General features: G+C 46.3%; 1 protein-coding gene across 8 annotated transcripts in view; it reads right to left on the reverse strand.

The window, feature by feature from the left end:
* Positions 1-14,731, reverse strand: part of RBFOX1 (RNA binding fox-1 homolog 1) — a 1,434,482-nt gene that overhangs the window by 66,113 nt on the left and 1,353,638 nt on the right. For all 8 annotated transcript variants that reach the window (XM_041748018.1, XM_041748022.1, XM_041748015.1 and 5 more), the window contains one exon: positions 12,255-12,335. In XM_041748018.1, coding sequence (XP_041603952.1) covers positions 12,255-12,335 — 81 coding nt within the window. The remainder of the gene's footprint in view (positions 1-12,254; positions 12,336-14,731) is intronic.

Below are 14,731 nucleotides of genomic sequence, written 5' to 3' on the forward strand. Positions count from 1 at the left end.
TTCATCGTTAGGTCTTTGAATGAGGACAGCAGCCTTGGTTTTTAACTAATTGCCACATTATTCCCGCTTACCTCCCGAAGCTGGCTGTTGTCTCTTTTCTCCCAGGCTACAAATGGTCTGATTAATCCAAGAGACACTCGTGGTGAGGGCCAGGGCCGTCAAATGCGCAGAGATGCACTTACTGTGCGGAGGACACATCTGTGATCCGTCTACTATTATTGACAATACCCACCCCGGGCAGGGCTTCCGTAACATTGCACTCAGCACAACGAGACTGAATCTCAGTCTTGGAGGGTTTAATTTAGCGGGCTCACGGGAGGCACTTGCAAAGGTGCTGTCATTTGAAGGGACACTGGAGACAGGGCCTCGAGATGCTGAGACCTCTTTTAATTTGGAGGAAGCGATTTGCCATAATCGATCCATTTGACAAAACCTGTGCCGGTGTCGATTTGGTTTTTATCAGGTAGCCATGGGGGGTGGGGGGAAGGCGGATAACTTCTATAAGTTAATTACTTTATTGAGTGCACGTACCCAGCGAAGTTTCAATTGTGAAATCATTCGTGATCCGGCTAACGGGTTGGCCGAAACTGGAAGCCCGGTGAGTTGCCCCTCCAGGTAGGAAACAAGGCGAGTGAGATAAATTAGCTTCATATGCTGGGATGGATTTCCCATGGTTGTCTGAGGCCGCCGTGGCTTCTGCACGTGAAGCCCTCAGAGGGGGCTGACGGTGGCTCACAGGATGGGTACACGATGCAAATGCCTCCTTCACTTCACTTCCAGCCTCTGCTGTGGGTATAGCTGGTCGGTGTTGGGGCCATCTGATTTTGAGAGTCAGCTTCCACATTTGGAAGGCTAACTCCCTATCCTCTGAATCATGCCCCATGCCAACCCCGAGGACAGGTGTCATCTGGACCTATGGATCACCTGCCTGATATTTGCGCTGGAACCTTCCCTAAACTCTCATCCATAGCAGACTAAAGGAGAACCATTTTGGAAATCGGTTGTCCTGTCAATAGAGTGATATAAAACGTCCAGACCAGCTTCTTCAGTGAACTTTTAAAATGTCCCGGAGAAGATAGCTTATGAGAGAAAGGGACCATGTAGCCATCTGACTGAGGAGCTACGGTGCCTCGAGCAATCTGAATGGCTCTTCACACAAGGATGCTCACAAGTGGGTAGGTATTCACAAGTATGCTCATGGCAATTAGACTTGGCCAAGGTCAAGCTTCTAGTGTATTGTGATAGTGTAGACCTATCTCTGCCTGAATCCAGGTTCTTGTCACTAAATACACTGTTGCCCAAGAAGAATTTTGTAAAACCAATACAGGGAACTGGGGTTTGCCAGCAAAAATGAACCTTTGGGAAATGCTTCTTAGACTCCAGTAGCAATGACTACGGGTGGGCATGATATGCATCCTTAGGCAGGTGTGCCCACAGAAGTGGTTCTGGTATGTTTGTTTTTACATAAAAAGCAATTAGGCATCAAGAGTCTACACTGCATGCAAACAAAACCCAAGGAGACAGATTGAAAACATGTGGTGTGTTATTTGGTCCTAAAAACTGCATTTTGTTAACACCCCCCCTCCCAAATTCTCCAGTAGCAATAAAATAGCTTTTGGCATGACACTACTTTTACATAAATGAAAACACGATTTAAGAAAGTGGTGTTTTTGAAGCAAAGCAAGCGTTTAAATTATCGTGCTTGAATGAACTATGCCAGGATCTTCTCCCGGAAGGGAGGTCAAGCTCAGCTTCTTTTTGTGATTCTTTGCCCCACACGGGGTGACTTGCTTTTGAAAAGCAATAAGGCAAGAGGAGGAGGGGGCTACTTCTGTGGTTGGACAAGTTTCTATGCAGGAAGCACCAAGAACCCCCACTCCAGAGCTTGGACTACACGTCACTGGATGCTCTATCCTCCCCCTTCTAAGCTGTTCGTTCCCAGCCGTGCAGACTTAAAGGGCTTGGCCCAGTTCACAAAACCAGATCCCCCCAGGAACGCACATGCCTGCCCCAATGCATCAAGCTGCTCCCTTTATATCCCTGGAACCAAACAGGATCTTATTTTTGGCCCCTGAAAACTTCATGTTCAGTCTGAACTCACAATGGGTGGGGGCTCCCCCCCCCATTTTAAATCTCATTATTGTTTTGAGAAAGTAAATGAAGTACAGATCAGTGTTCAAACAAATTAAGCTCCTCAACCCATTGGAGGGTTTCTTGCTCACCTTTGCCAGGGGCCAGTGGAAGGTAGGCAGCTTGTTGGTCTTACAAAAACGTGAGCATTAAAAAGTACTTTCTATCAATGCTATCCCTAGGACTTGGGGTTTCCAGGGAATTTCCCCTGAACAACTGCCTCGCTGCCTTTCAGAAACATCTCGTCTCGGCCTTGTTCTCTGGCTGTGTGTGCACTGGAATCCCAGGGCAACGTAGTTTATTGTTTTAATATCTGTCTGACACAAAGCAAACCATCCTCCAGTGACTCCTTATCCGTCATATGTATTTCTGTGAAAGAAGTATCAAGACAAATAAGATGTTTGGGGGCACACCACGGGATGGTAGTTTTTGCAATTGGCAGCCTTTTGCAGAAGTGAGACCCCCATCTGCAAAAGACGAAAGCCACCATTCTGCATTGAGATTAATAACCAAAGCGCCAGGAGAACTAGATAGCAGTCGCCTGAAATGTGGCTGCTTCTTTGCAGATTCTTCCCTATGAACAACTGAAGCTGCTCAACTAGTGGCTTCTTTCCCCCTGATTTTTTTTAAGGGGGTCAAAACAGTCACAATAAAGTGGTCTATGATGAGTTGGCCAAAGTAACCACAGCTGTGGATGGAGGCGCTAAACCAGTTGAGGCGATGGTGGGGCATGGATTGAAAAATGCAACTGAGCCGGTGTCCAGGTGAGATAGGTAAATTAATGTAGGCGTCAGTAAAAACCTCTTAAAAACCACCTGTCCAAAAATCAGAGTGCTGTGTCAAGCCATGGGAAAGTGGGGCCGGGGGAGCCAGGCAGAGAGATAGTGCTTCAGTAATGGAGAAAGAATGGCACAGGGGTCGGGGGAGTGGTGGTGGTAGCTGCACAGCTGTGTCCAGCTCTGGACAATCCCTGGGCATAAAAATGGGTGTGTGCTCTGACCGAGGTGACAGGAAGAGCATGATATACTAGGTGTCTCAAGATCTCCCCGTACACGGGTTCAATGAGGAAAAGAGGGGGACGCCTGGATGGCTCAGTGGTTTAGCGCCTGCCTTTGGCTCAGGGCATGATCCAGGGTCCTGGGATGGAGTCCTGCGTTAGGCTCCCCACACGAAGTCTGCTTCTCCCTTTGCCTGTGTCTCTGCCTCTCTCCTCTCTCTCTCTGCGTCTCTCATAAATACATAAATAAAATCTTTAAAAAAATGAGAATAAAATGAAGGAAAATGAGGAAAATCTAGAGTGTGAGAGGATGGCAAGGATGGCAATATTTAGCTGACCGACTGAGGGGCATTAAAAATGCCGTGTTGACAGTGGGTAAGCCTCCTGTTGGCTATGGCTCCCAAATATCCCTGTAATTCGTTTGCAATTCTGAGACATTAGAATTATGTGTCTGTCTGTTAAGTCTTGCTCACAAGAATGCAACACTACAGAGGCTAGCTTAAGGACACCTTGCTTAATTAAACTGAATTTAAATTTTTTTTTTTTTAAGAAGGACCCCTTGCTCAAGAAGCATTTATAGTGCATTGGAAGTGTACCCGGCATATAGAAACAGCTTTACAAACATGATTTAAATGAAGTAATGCATTTAAATCCTCCCCCTGCTCCCCCTCTGCCATGAAAGAACTGATAAGATGAATAAATAATAGAAGGAATTACTTCAAAGATGATGACACGGAGAACACAGGTATGTCGTCACCATACTGAGTCACAGACATAGAAGGAACAAGGCACTGATGCCTGATTAGAAGGCTCCACCTTGGAGTACCTTTTAGACCAGCAGTATGGGGTGATGTGGGAGGAGCCAGAAGAAGCCCAGACACCGGACGAGGCATCCAGAGTACATATGGGGTCTCACCATGTATCCCAGGAAAACTGGGGCAGGTCTTGGAGAAAGCCAACAGCCCCAACACGATGCTTCCAACTCTACATTTGTTTGTTGTTTGTTCTGAAAGCAAAACTAAGCCAGTCCATCTGATTTAGACTGAACTCATGTACATCTCATACTTTGGTGAGTTCCAAGAGTGCCTACCTCCCATTATTGGTTTTGAAAGGTGATAAAAATCGCACAAAGTGCAAAAGGCCTATGAAAGTTCCTAGGACGCCTGGGTGGCTCAGTGGTTGAGTGTCTGCCTTCGGCTCAGGTGGTGATCCTGGGGCCCTGGGATCCAGTCCCACATGGGGCTCCCCGCAGGGAGCCTGCTTATGTCTCTGCCTCTCTCTGTGTCTTTCTCATGAGTAAATAAATACAATCTTAGAAAGAAAGAAAAGAAGGTTCCTTTTTATCTCCTCCCCCAGGTAGCCAGCTGTCCAGAGTCTGGCCCTTTCAAATAAGAACGTTAGTCTAACAAAAGGGGTCAGTAAACTCGGGCCCTCAGGCCACGTGTGGCCTGAAGACTCTTTTTGTCAACAAAGTGTGATGGGAAGCACAGTCACACCTGTTCATTTCCCTACTGTCCGTGGCCACTTACAAGCTATGGACAGAGTTGAGTATTTGCCAAGCAGGGCCATATGGCCTGTAAGGCTGGAAATACTTTCTAACTGGCCTTCTAAAGACTAATTCTTCCAACCCCTGGCCACACAGATCAGGCAAGAACGGCCTCTCCGGCAATCCAGGGATGGGATGGAGAAAGCACAACACTGGCCTGGATACAGAAGCTGGACGGCTGCCCAGAAGCCGCGCTTGACCACTCCCTGCTTGGACATTTCCAGGAGCAGAGCATGTGGCCGCTTCCACCCGCCGGCGTATAAACGTGGAGACTGGTGACCACTGAGATCGGGATTGAGTTAGGCTGGGTTCCAAGTTGATCTGGCTGGGTCACCTCGGACAAATTTCTTCATCCTTCTAATCCTGAATTTTCTCAAGGAACAAGGGGTATAACCATATTTCGTTGTTTCCTTGGGAGGATTAAAGGAGAAAGTTCATGTGAAAGGCTTAGAGGACAGCCTCACAGATAGTAAGAGCTCAATAACTATGAGTTTGTATTAGTATTGTTACTCTTATTTACTTTTCTTGATTTCAGCCCTTCATTCAGGACTGGATGAGGGTCAGGCCAGTTAGGCACTCCCTTTGGGTGCAAAATTTAAGGGGGAGGTGGCCCCTAAAGCCCCCAGTAATCAGGATAAATTATATTGTAGTTTTTTTTTAATTAAAATTATTATTATGAAAAGACTCTCAAACTTTAAGCATAGAACTGCTATGCTGAGTATATTGGACCCTAAGGTAGAAACAAAAAATTAGTAATACTCATCCTGTCTTATTTGAAATTTTGATATTTTATGTTTATTTTTTCCATTACTTTAGATTTTTAAAAATATCACATTAGAATATTATGTATCTTGACTACTGAGGTTTTTTTTTTTTTTTTTTTTTTTTTTTTGGCACCTCTTTAGATTTCATCCGAGGTGAGTCCCTCTCCTGCCTCACCCTCATCCCGGCTCTTATTATCCTTCTTTTAAGTGATTCCTCCAGAAAGTATTAGAAGAGGTCTTTTCAGAGCCCCATGGTGCTCTGAGATATTGGAGAGGAAGGAAGAAGACACGGGTCTCTATACCAGTGTGTCGGTGACACAGAGACCTGTTCGTGTACTTTCTATCAGCTGAACTCAGTCTACTGACATTTTTCTGTGTTGGGCAGAAGGAAGAGGAAGCCATAAATTAATTTAGGCTGTTACTTTAATTACAGAAACCAATGGAAGTTCTATCAATTACCTAAAAGTAGAACACTGCAGGCCTGATTTATGTGTGTTTCTGCCACTTAAATCATTGTTTTATGAATTCCACACAATTACTTCCATAAAATCTGCAATCAATACATCAATTAAAACCATGCCACCACTGCTTGCCCTTGAGTTTCATAAAAGTGAATAAATGAGGAAGTGATTTTGCATTTTGATAACATTTAGCATCCGGAGCCTGTGATAGCAGATTCCCACCCCCCTCCTTTCCCGTGGTCAGGACTGAAAATTTCAGGGGGAATTAGCAGTCCTTTTCCTCTTAGGTTAGGACTTGATCTCATATGGATCTAAAGTTCATCTGTGGCTTCCAGGTGTGAAACACCGTGTGAAAATACACTTGTGAGTATTGATAAGCACATGGGACCATCCCGACATTTCTGCTGGAAAGTGTCTTTCTGCCTGTTGATAAATAAAACTGGTACCTCTGTGTCAAGGTACTTGCTATGGACTGAATAGTGAGTGTCCATCTTCCCCCTCAAAATTACATGTTGACACCCTAACTCCCAATGTGATGATATTTAGGGATGAAACCTCTGGGAGGTAATTAGGTTGAGCTAAGTCATGAAATGGGGCCCTCATGAAGTGGGGCCCTCATGAAGTGATTAGTGTCCTTAAAAGAACAGACACCCAATGACTTGCTGTCTCTACCCTGTAAGGACATGGTGGGAAGGTGACATCTATAAGCCAGGAAGAGAGCCCTAATGAAAACTGGCCATGCTAGGACCTTGACCTCAGACTTCCAGCCTCCAGATGGAGAGAAAATAAATTTCTGTTGTCTAGGTTGATGGTATTTTTTATGGCAGACCTAGAAAACTAATACAATGCTAAGCAATACCTGCTCCTGGCAGGGATTTTGTGACCTACAGTGGTATCTAAAGCTGGTAACAAGAGACAACAAGATGGATATATTTACCTGTGGATTTAAAAATATACACTGGAATGTAAGCAAGATCAAAGATCCCAAACAGGAAATATGTTTGCAATCTCTCTCTCTCTCTCTCTCTCTCTCTCTCTCTCTCTTTTTCTCTCTTTCTCTCTCTCTCTCTCTCTCTCTCTCAATGTGAATTAAAAATAAAGTCAGAAAAGCCCGAAGAGAAATGGGCAGATGTATTCTGGAAATCCACAAGAGGAAATGTCCACATGACAATGAAAGTAGTGAATGTGATGCGCCTCACTAGAAGGAAGGCAGATGCAGGGGAGGGCAGATGGAGAGGCTATGTGTCACCCATTTGATTTTCAAATTTAAAATAGAATACACAGGTGCTGGCGAGGATGTCAGGTTGGAACCACCAATCCCATGTCTGGGAAACTAGATGTGGGATTTGAGGCACTGGCATGTCAGGGGTACATGTAAGATATTTGCTGCCGGCTTTGGGAAAAGAAGGCACTTGAAGGAGTGTGGACAGAGAACAGCTGAAGGATCATCCACACCACAGGGCAGCATGGAAATACCCAGAGGGCTGGATGGGAGGGAACCCAAATCTGCTATTAAGTGAAACAAAACATGATTAATATGTGGAATGCGCACATAACACGCATGTGTAACACTCCCCTCTGTATAAAATCCAACTACTAACACCCCCCATTTCATGTGTGTATGTCCTTCTTTGCATGATTATGGAGAAAATGTGGAAAGATACATACTAGGCAGTCAATATGGGCTACTTTAAAGGTGTATGTTTTTGGATAAAGTGGGGAATGTTATTACCACATCATTCTACACATAGGTGTGTGCATGTTTATTTGCATGCTTCTCTAATTATAGGGAGCACCTGTTTATTTGTAATTTAAAATCTACTCATAAAATCGTAAAGAAAATAGAAGTAAGCGGATAACATTGACCTGCTTTGGGAAACATCTACTTCATGTGGAAATAGGGATCAGTGAGGGCTGGCTTTGCTAATCCAAATTAGAAAGTGACTTTGCCATTCATGGGACTGTGGATTTACCTCTTGATGGTTCAACTAATAAAAAATAGAGGTAATGTTTTCATTTGGAAGAAAGGTGACATGTTTCTTCAGTCCCTATTTCTGCCTGGAGTCGTTTTTTGATAGTAAGCACGCACTGTATGCATGGATAATAGAGCAGGGGCCTTTCAGGGGCCTCCAGACCACCCGCCCCGGGATGGGGAAGGCTGTGAGCAAGCCCACCAGCCCTGCCCCAGCTTTCACAAAACCCTTCTGTCAAGGGCGATTTGTCTGTGGGCGATTCAAAGCCAAACAATACTATTCAAAATACTATTCAAAGCCAAACAATACTATTAAATTAATTAACATTATTTCAAAATTTACAAAGTAGCTAATGTAATTAATTAATTTAGTTGATGAAATGTTACTGTATTTAAGACAAAAATACTAATACTAAATGTTTTTCCATTTGGTACAAGGTGATCTGGCCTAGTTCTGCTTCGACTTGGTTCTTCTGCTAAAAAGTAGGCCCACTTTACACTCTGCAAGCCAGTGGTTCATCGGGACACATGAGAGGATGCATGATGTCCCGTGACACAGGCTGCATTGGGGTTTCACAGCAGGATAAGGTCGGGATGAGGGAGGAGCCTGGGGTCAGCTGGGGAGAAACCGGAGAATAGGATTAGGCTGTATGACATGGAGCTGTGAGTGGAAATCTTTCCCTTAATGCTTTCATGTCCTGGGTCATATTATCAGGATGATTCACTCAAGTGGTGGAAAACCCATTATGTAAAAGTGCATCTCAAAAAACAGATAACCTCAAGTAGGAATTATTTTCATTACAGAGAAATGCAGCAGGGTTCCCTTAAAAACCATCTCCCGTACCGCATTTAAGGGTGTTATTTACAGATGATTAGCTATTTGGTTAGGGAGAGGGACAATTTAAGTCTAAAACATCCAAGGCCAGTGAAAGATCTGTGGGAAACCCCCCCCCCCCCCCCAAACTCAGGAGTAATCATAGAAGTCAGTAAACACACAAGATCCAATTTACAAAAGTGTAATTTATGCACACCTTTCTTCAGGCACACGACTATTAGATAACCATGAGAAATATATGCATTTTCAAGTTAAAAAGCAGGTGCATCCCACAAGACTGCTGAGAAGTAAGGGACCCTCAGATTTGGGGGAGGATGGGTCCTTAGCAAAAAGAGGCCACACCACCTCAGGGACAAGAGATGTGTCTTTCAGCCACGTGCATGTCAGACCCGTACAGGAGATGAACCTCGGTGGCCGTGTGCATGCCCCTGATGTGTGTGTGTGTGCGCGTGTGTGTGAGAGAGAGCACGCATGTGCAAAAATGACCCTCTACCTGCTGGTGGGATTGTTTCTGGAACATAAGGTGTGACTTTCCAATGGAATATACACCTTCATCTGGAAGAGAAAACCTAAGTGATGTTTCAAAGAAGCCAGCTGACAGCAAATAGTCGAGCCCCAAAAGGTATCACTCACTTGGAGAACAAAAGCAGAAAGGCTCAGCAATATGGCTCAGGGAGGAACGGATAATCTTTACACCAGCACGCACTGTGGCCTCAAGATGGAAGTAATCTACGGTCCCTCTGCTGACCCAGGTGGGGAAGGGGAAGCCTCAGAGCTGGCTGTCCATAAACACTCACGGAGCTTGTCCGTCTGGATACTGCTGCTGAAGGGATCGGCAAGCGAAGATTCTCACTGTAAGAAACTAGCTTTTTATTTTGTTTTGTTATGGGGTAGCGCCATTAACTACTTATTCATTGCTTTCTTCAACACTACTATGTATAGGGACATTTCTTTAATATTTCTGAAGAATCCCTATCAGCAATGGGGGGTAGCTTAAAATATAATAGTGCGAAACGATAGAATATTATGAGGCCATTAACATACTTTCATAAAGCACACATGACATGATAGTAAGTGAAAATAATAGGATGAAAAATGTGTAGATACTATGATTGATTATGCAATTTAGAAGGGAAGGGTGTTGGACACACACTACACGGCCTCAATAATTATTATAAATTTTTACTTTTAAATTTGGGGGGAAAAGTATAACCACTGAAGTGATATTGTCGTTTTGTATTTGCAGTAATACAATGGACCCTTTATATCTGAGAGCAACACACTTTTCCTGTAAAGAGCGAGAATGACAATATGTTAGGCTTCACAGGCCACCTCCATCTCTGTCACATGTTGTTTGTCTTTTGTTTGTTGGTTTGTTTCTACAATCCTTCGAGAACTCTACGAGGGATCTTAGCTCGCAAGCTTTACAAAAACAGGCTGTGGGCTGGATTTGGCTCCCGGGCTATAGCTTGCCAACCCCTATATCTACTGTATGCTTCCCCTATTTTAATATGAAGAATTCACGATAGATTTCCATGTTTGATATGATGATACACACTTCTCCCAAAGCCACCTTAGAATGGCTATACACCCATTCAAACCAGCCCTTTTTTGGGGGGAATTAATTTGTTTTGTTCACTTCTAGAAATCCCTATTTTTCATATGATCATTGAGAGCCAGGTTTTCCAATATGGTAACCATGTGCCCCAGGTGGGTAATTAAGAGTAACGGTAGTCGAAATTAAATTGAATTAAAAAGGTCAGTGCCTCTGTCCCACGAGTCCATGTACTGGACAGCACAGATATGGAATATTTCATCTTACACAGTTCTATAGGACAATGTTGTTTTACTGAATAAAACAAAACTCTCTGGAACTCAACTGTGGTTACGTTTTGGATCGCCAATGCTCCTTCGGATAATAACGTTTATAGAGAAGGTAGGGGACAGAGACAAGGGGATGATGATGATAGTCAGGGTCCAAAGGAACCCTAAAAGCAGTCAGAAGTTGAATAATTTCCCAGGTTCAAAGAACAAATCTGCCACATGGCGGCCGTGCGATCCTGGGTTATCACTCCGCATCAGTGGCCCCCATTCCTCTGCTGTAAAGCAAACATTATAATACCTACCTGGTGCAGATTGTGAGCATGACACAATGGTGAGCATGTGAAGCTGAGTACTAGCGCCCTAATTCTATCGGATACATGGGTACACATTTACCCCACCCAAAGGGGGCAATTTCTATACGGTTAGAAAGAACCACGTCTTGTCAGATGGTTAGATTCTGGCTTTTTGGGGACATAGGAGCATACCCTGAATGTAATGCATGCCCAACCTGCTCCTGAAGATGCTATGCTGGTTGGGAAGGACGGCTGGCTGCCCCCATAACCTGGTACCTTCAGAAACCCTCAAGATTGTCACAGTCACATCTTTGGTTTTTTGGTGACTGCTTCGAACCTGTGCCCCACAGCAAAGAGTTTGTTTTTTCTGAGCCTTTGGGAATGGAGGTGCTTGATCCTGGCACTCGGGGAGGATTCCCCTCTGTCTCTCATCCTCCTAATCATCACCCCCCTTCCTAGCTGGTCTCTAGCAGCCCACCTTCTCCACCCCCACACCCACTTTTGAGCACTGACCCCAATGAGAACCAATTTAGTAGTTATGGGGATTTCACAGAAGGTCTCAGCTGTGGACGGGGGTCTTCCCGAGGAGGGGCAAACCAGCTGGGGGCACCATGATGGAATCCACAAGAACTGTAATTGTTCAACCTGGTCTGGGGACCTGGGAACTGGGGTGAGGGCGGGCCATTTGCCCACCTTGGAGCATCCATCCCAGGCAGAGACATCCTTGGTCTTTCCATGTCAACACCACAATCTATCTTCCATGTTTATTTTTGATCTTCTCCCCCTACCACTTGAGGGCTACATTTGTATCTATTAAAGTGCCTTTTATTGTCATCCTCCCCCGACACAGTTAAATTGGGGGCTGGGGGGAGACCCTCATTTTCCTCTCTGCTGAGAATGGAATCACATAGCAAAAGGCAGAACAGCCTTGCAAACAAGTGGTTATTTCCCGCAGTGAGAACACAGGTGCTCAAGCGTAACAATGAAGCACCTTTTGCTGGGTGAGGGTGCCACGTGGATGGCCTGCATATTTTACGTCCGTTGTTTCCACGTTAATTTGCAAAGCCGTGATAGAAGGCAGGCAGTGAGCTCTAGCTCCAACCTCCACCCCCTCCCCCCACCCCTGTGCCCCACCCCCCCACACACACCAATGCCTCAGGTCCCATCCATTGGACCCGATCCTGCCGGGTCTCAACATAGGATGACCGGGACATCTGAGAAGTGAGCGTTCAGACGTAATGAGCGAAGGGGTTGGATGCTAAGGTGACAGGGAACACACAGAGACATGCTTATGAGAACCAACTTCACCTTGTGGAGGGCGCAGGGAGGGTGGAGCAGAGAGGGAAGGGAAGGAGAACTTACATGGCAGGGAAGGCGAGTGGACTCAGATTTATGTCACAAAACAAAAAGAGAGCCACAACAGCGGGCTTACTTGCGGAAGTATATACAAGTGAACTGGGGGCACTGTACATGGAAGATCCCTCCTGGTTTGCCTGGCACAACAGCACGGTGCCTACGAAAGAGAGAGAGATAGATGGTATCTGGTTTGGGAACAGGCACACGACACCTGAGAGATCAGGCGACGCAAACGAGAAAGGCAGAGAAATGACAACATAGCCACATCCCCGTGCACAGGGCGGGGACACCCGTGGAAGCCCCCTGTCTTAGCTGAAGGGGACCGGAAGCCCACCCTCCAGCCCTCCAAGCATATGTCACTCCTTGTCACCTGGGGTTTCCGTAGTGGGGGTCTGGCTGGCCCCCGGACCCAGGGGATGGTGGCAGCATGGCATACTGCATACTCAAAAGGGAGCTTGGGCAATATCAGAGAGAGCTAGATGACAAGCCTGGCTCCGATGCCACTTAGCTGTGTGATCTCGGTAAGTCACTATACCTCTCTGTGCCTTGGGATTCACATCTGGAAAATGGGGTGAACATACCTACCTCCAGGAAGGTTGTGAACTGTGTGGCTAGACCTGTGCCCAACGCAGGGCCTGGCGTGTAGTCATCGGTGGGTAAAGGGTGAGCACATGCACTGACTGCTATGGGGGGAGCAACCTTCTCCGCCCCCCTGCCCCCCAGACTGGCTGAGTCAGTTCTTCAGGGGAAGAACAGAAATACAGCAGGGAAGAAATGAGCGCCACTTCCACCTTCCGCATGACCCACCCTGGGGCCCACGCTGGCCTTGGGGTGAGATAGTCCTTGGGCTTCTGCGTTTCTTATTTCTTCCCGAAAGTTCTCGGCTCTTGGGCCAGAGAGGCCGCCTCCTCAAGCCTGCACTGCAGAGCCGCCTGTCCTCTGCCTGATTTAAAGCAAAGGGCACCGGGCTGATCCTGGCACAATGGAATTTTCCAGCGGGAGGGAACGGCGCAATCCTGAGATATCTCCCCAATCCGTGATGTGTTTTGAACAACCGCCCACTCCAAGGATGAGCAGGGTCAGGAATCCTCAGGGTGTCAGCCCTCTCTCTCCTGCTGCTACAGAGCTCACAGTCAGACTTTGAAAAGAATGGGAGAGACTTCTGGGGAGTGGTCAGCCCATTACCGATGACGGAAACATGCTCCCGTGGTTCCTGCTCACTTGCCTCCATGTGGCTTGGAGTCCCCCTCCCATCACCCACTGGAGGGCCTCCCCCGTGAGAAGACGCCTGCCTCGCCGTGAGCTCACCTCCTCGCACACCTGCCCCAGTGCCTGCTAAGGGGTTCGACAACCTTCGGGAGTTTTCCCAAGGTCAACAGAAGTGTAGTTAAAAGTTGCAGAGCGAGTGGGGGTCTGCACAGAGAGGGTGCGCCATGGGAACCATTAAGACATAGCCAACTTCCCTTAACTCAAAAACCAAACACGGTTCCAGAGCTGGCCCCCCTCCACGACCACTGCTCCCCATCCCTCAGGGGCAGAGCCAGAATAGATGGATCCAATGAGGAGGGCTGAGGAGCTTCCTGAGAATTCCACTTGTACCCTCTCTTCCCTGTGTTTCCCTGGACTTTGCTCATTATTATTTCCAGGAAAAGCAAAGATGTAGGAAAATCCCTAAGTGCCTCCCCCGCAACCCCCATCACCAACTCAGGCACCTCCCTCCATTCTCTGACAAGGAGAGGCAGCCCAGGGACAGGAGTTCCATCTGAAGGAATGTCCCCTCGGCCTTGTAACATCTACCCCGGTTTCCTCCGCCTGTAGCTGGAGAAGAGTCCCCACAAAAGCCTGGATGTAAGAGTGGAGTTGACTGGCCTTCTCTTGGTTGTAAAAGGATTCAGAGTCTGGTTGGGTCTGAGTCATGATCAACCTTTGCTAAACGGAGGGTTCTTTCTTCTTTCTAGTTTATTTGAGAAGTTTATCCCAACATATAAGGTGGGACGTTACGTGGTCTAATTTCTTCTCAGTGAGTGAGTATTTCTGGTGTTGGCAAGAAACTGGTATTATCGTATGGTAATAACCAGCAAACAATATGAACAGCAGACCATGGGGTGTGGGGTCTGAAATCACCCGATGGGGGGTGACACCCACCTGAAGGACGTGCCCTGACCCCCACTTTGCTTCATCAACGAGTACTTAGTCTGACTTTGCAGAGACCATTCATCCCTATGCTTTTGCTCACCCCTACAGCCTTAGATAGAAACGGATGTTTCCATAGGAGGTACAGAGAGCTGCCAAATCAGCATCTTCTAGGGTGGGACCTGTGAGGAAATGCCATGAGTTTCTCGTGTCCACCCCTGGTTAAAAGCCACTGTTAAAGTGAAATCTGAAGTTTCCTGGGGGTGCCTTGGTTTCAAAAGAAATATAGCGTAGTTGTAGCAAAAATATATCCAGAAGGACATTTCAGCATTGTGCAGATAAAACCTTGGGGTCAATTTTCAGCATTCTCAATGCAATTTAGAGAATCCCATTGGGACACAACACAGATTCCCTCTAGAA

The sequence above is a fragment of the Vulpes lagopus genome, chromosome 3, assembly GCF_018345385.1.
Source record: "Vulpes lagopus strain Blue_001 chromosome 3, ASM1834538v1, whole genome shotgun sequence".
Lineage (NCBI taxonomy): Eukaryota > Metazoa > Chordata > Mammalia > Carnivora > Canidae > Vulpes > Vulpes lagopus.